Source organism: Phaseolus vulgaris, chromosome 9 (genome assembly GCF_051622355.1).
Source record: "Phaseolus vulgaris cultivar YP4 chromosome 9, ASM5162235v1, whole genome shotgun sequence".
Lineage (NCBI taxonomy): Eukaryota > Viridiplantae > Streptophyta > Magnoliopsida > Fabales > Fabaceae > Phaseolus > Phaseolus vulgaris.
In genome coordinates this window covers 8,711,367-8,714,174 of record NC_143506.1, presented here as the reverse complement: position 1 = coordinate 8,714,174, position 2,808 = coordinate 8,711,367, and the positions used below count along the sequence as shown (strand labels likewise).

Here is a 2,808-nt window from a genome sequence, read left to right as displayed (position 1 = left end):
GAAAGTATCCGAAGTTCCAATTCCAATTTGCATTTTTAAAAAAAAGGGGAAAATTGTTAATTACAGAACTCCAATAATAAAATTAAATGATGGCAACTGAAAAGGAAAGGTTGACGTGAGATTTCATTTCTCGTTCGTTAATGATGAACATCACTTCCATCATCAACGGCCCAGATTCACTCCTCGGTTTTAGGTTCTTGTTTTATTCATCCTCCCAGGCCTCGCCGTTTTCTTCTCCACCTACTTGAAACCTGCTCCCATACCCTTTCTTACTTCTCTTCCCTCTTCCACTCTGTAACACAGTATCACAATTTCCTGAACCCACAAAAAAAAATTACAATAATAATTATACGATGTTGTTAGGGAAGAGACCTCGTCCTCCAATGAAGAGAACTACCAGCATGTCAGAGATAACCTTCGATCTCAACACAACCTTGGATGATGCTCAAAACAACCCTGTCAAGGGAGGACTTGGGCCAGACCCGTGGTCGAAACACACACCCGTTGTTGGGTCGAACGGGTTAGATCAGAGCAGGGTTTGGGCCCTAGTTTCACCCAGAAACCATAGAAGGCATTCGGAAGATTCTGCACACACTCCTGAGTTCTTGCGCGTTTGCTTTCTCTGCAAACATCGTTTAGTTCCTGGTCGTGACATCTACATGTACAGGTAAGTAATTTCTCTTCTATTTCTGTTTATGCAATTTTCATCGTTGTATATTAATTGAAAACTTGTAAATGAAAATTGCAGAGGCGACAGTGCTTTCTGCAGTTCAGAATGCCGAGAAAAACAGATGAAGCAGGATGAACGAAAGAATAATAAGTGTGGTGTGGCATCAAAGAAGCAAGTTGCAGCTACGCCTTCTGGGTCTCAAGTTAGAAGTAGCAAAGGCGAAACCGTTGTTGCCTTGTAGCTGTGGCATCTCAATAGGGTTGATCCATGATGCAATATTATTCATACCATCTATGTCCATGCCCTTTCTCCTTATTATTAGATTATGTGTTCATATACTTCGGCTTCCACTTTCTCTTGGTTATTTTTTCCCTTATGTTCGGTTCTGGCTTTTGTAACTTTTATGATGGCGCTTTTGTAGAGTGAGTGGTTTTTTGCTTGTTAATCATGTACGCTGTAGTGATTTCCATGGTAGTTTGAAGATCTTACGTAAAAGAAAAAAAAATGTAAATCATGGTATGTTTTTCACTCTGGGTAGTGACTGGGGAAACTGCAGTTCACGTACTTACTGAACTCTTTCACATCGTTGTGTTGTGTGTCTCAATGGTGGACTTGTTCGTTGATTGTGAACTCTGTGTTTGACGGTCAAATTAGATAGCTTTTACTTTTGTTGCCTTTGTAATCTTCGTCGTGACACTCTTTTGGACTATTTTTGCCACTTCAAATATAGAGAAATGTATATAAATATATTTTTTTGTCATTTTTCAATTATTTCAGTAATCAATTTTTATCAGATATTCATGAGTTCACGCATACCAAACAAATACGTAACAGCAAAATATATGAAACAGCTAAGTTGCCTAATCTGACGCCAATGTATGTTTATACTAAAGTTCTTTTATTTTTTATTATTCTTTTTAACGTGCAATAGTGAATCCACATTGCGTCCTAAACCCATCGAATCTTTCTTTTCTTTATGTTTACACTTTAGTAGTACTCTTTTTTCATAAACAAGAGTACTTAGATTTCTTTGTTTTAAAATTGAGCATAACTAACTGTAAGTCATCAAATATAATTATATCACGTATTTAAAATAATCTTCATTGTAAATTTTATATTAAAACATTTGTTACAACTTACAATAAGATGAAGTATTTGTGTGTTTTCAGGCACTTGCTTTGCTTTAGGCTTGCAATTGCAGTTCATAACTTTTTCTCTTTTGCACCCAATTAATAAAAAAAAGTTATACTTTATAACCAATTCGAACAATTGCTTATAAGTTAAAGGGAAAATAAGGGAAAATTTAGGTTTCTTTTCAAAATGGTGCAATTTTTCTTGTTTATTATTAATGAACAAGTTTTTTTTTTTACATATTTGGGTAAGTCATATTTTGATGACACGACTTCGCTTCAAAAAAATTTCACCATACAAGAAGACATCAATTCAATAGAATCGTATCATTGTAGGATAATTTTGACAAATAAATTGCCATGATATGCACGACTTTAATTAAAATATGGATTAAGATTTAATTGAAGTTTTTCGTGACTGACACGACTTCAATGTTAAATAAAAACAATAGAAGTTGTGCATGACTTCAACCACTTTATTATTTTTATTTAATACTGGAATCGCGTCACCTTGACATGATTTCAGTTTGTGTGAATTTAGTGATTCTGTATAATTTGATAAATTAAAATAAATAGCTATTTGTGTTAATTTAGTATTTATTTATGGTTTAATAAGTTTTAGTAAGTAATAATTTATTTTAAATTTATCTGTAAATAATATATGAATGAAACAATTGATGTATTGAAAATTTAGTAACGTTTGATTTTACACTACTTTAATTAATTATAATATTATTTAATAAACTTTGTAGTAGAATAATCAATATGTATATTGTGGTTTATATTATTTTATTAAATAAAAAAGTTATGAATAAATAAATTAAAATAAGAAGAATACTGTTAGATTAAGTAAAATAAATTACACCAAGACCAAGAGTAAATGTGTACCGTAACATTGTTGTTATTACATAAAACAAACAAATTATCTATGAGATGTTGTGTTACATGGTGGTTTTCTTATCTGCCTTTAAGGTCGTCGTTGTGGCTCACGTCCGATATTAAGAGGTG

The 2,808-nt window shown here is 32.7% G+C and overlaps 1 protein-coding gene across 1 annotated transcript; it reads left to right on the top strand.

Moving 5' to 3' along the window:
* The first annotated feature begins 220 nt into the window (after positions 1–220).
* Positions 221–1,430, top strand: LOC137821846 (FCS-Like Zinc finger 6). Its single transcript, XM_068626622.2, has 2 exons — positions 221–667; positions 749–1,430. Exons 1-2 carry the CDS (start codon positions 354–356, stop codon positions 909–911), a joined length of 477 nt encoding a protein of 158 aa, XP_068482723.1. The 5' UTR covers positions 221–353; the 3' UTR covers positions 912–1,430.
* The last annotated feature ends 1,378 nt before the right edge of the window (positions 1,431–2,808 follow it).

What these genes read in the sequence shown, in the direction of transcription:
- LOC137821846 (XM_068626622.2), top strand. Translation starts at nt 354, where the DNA reads ATGTTGTTAGGGAAGAGACCTCGTCCTCCAATGAAGAGAACTACCAGC. An exon ending in CGTGACATCTACATGTACAG is followed by an intron (nt 668 to 748) that starts GTAAGTAATTTC and finishes TGAAAATTGCAG; the next exon opens with AGGCGACAGTGCTTTCTGCA.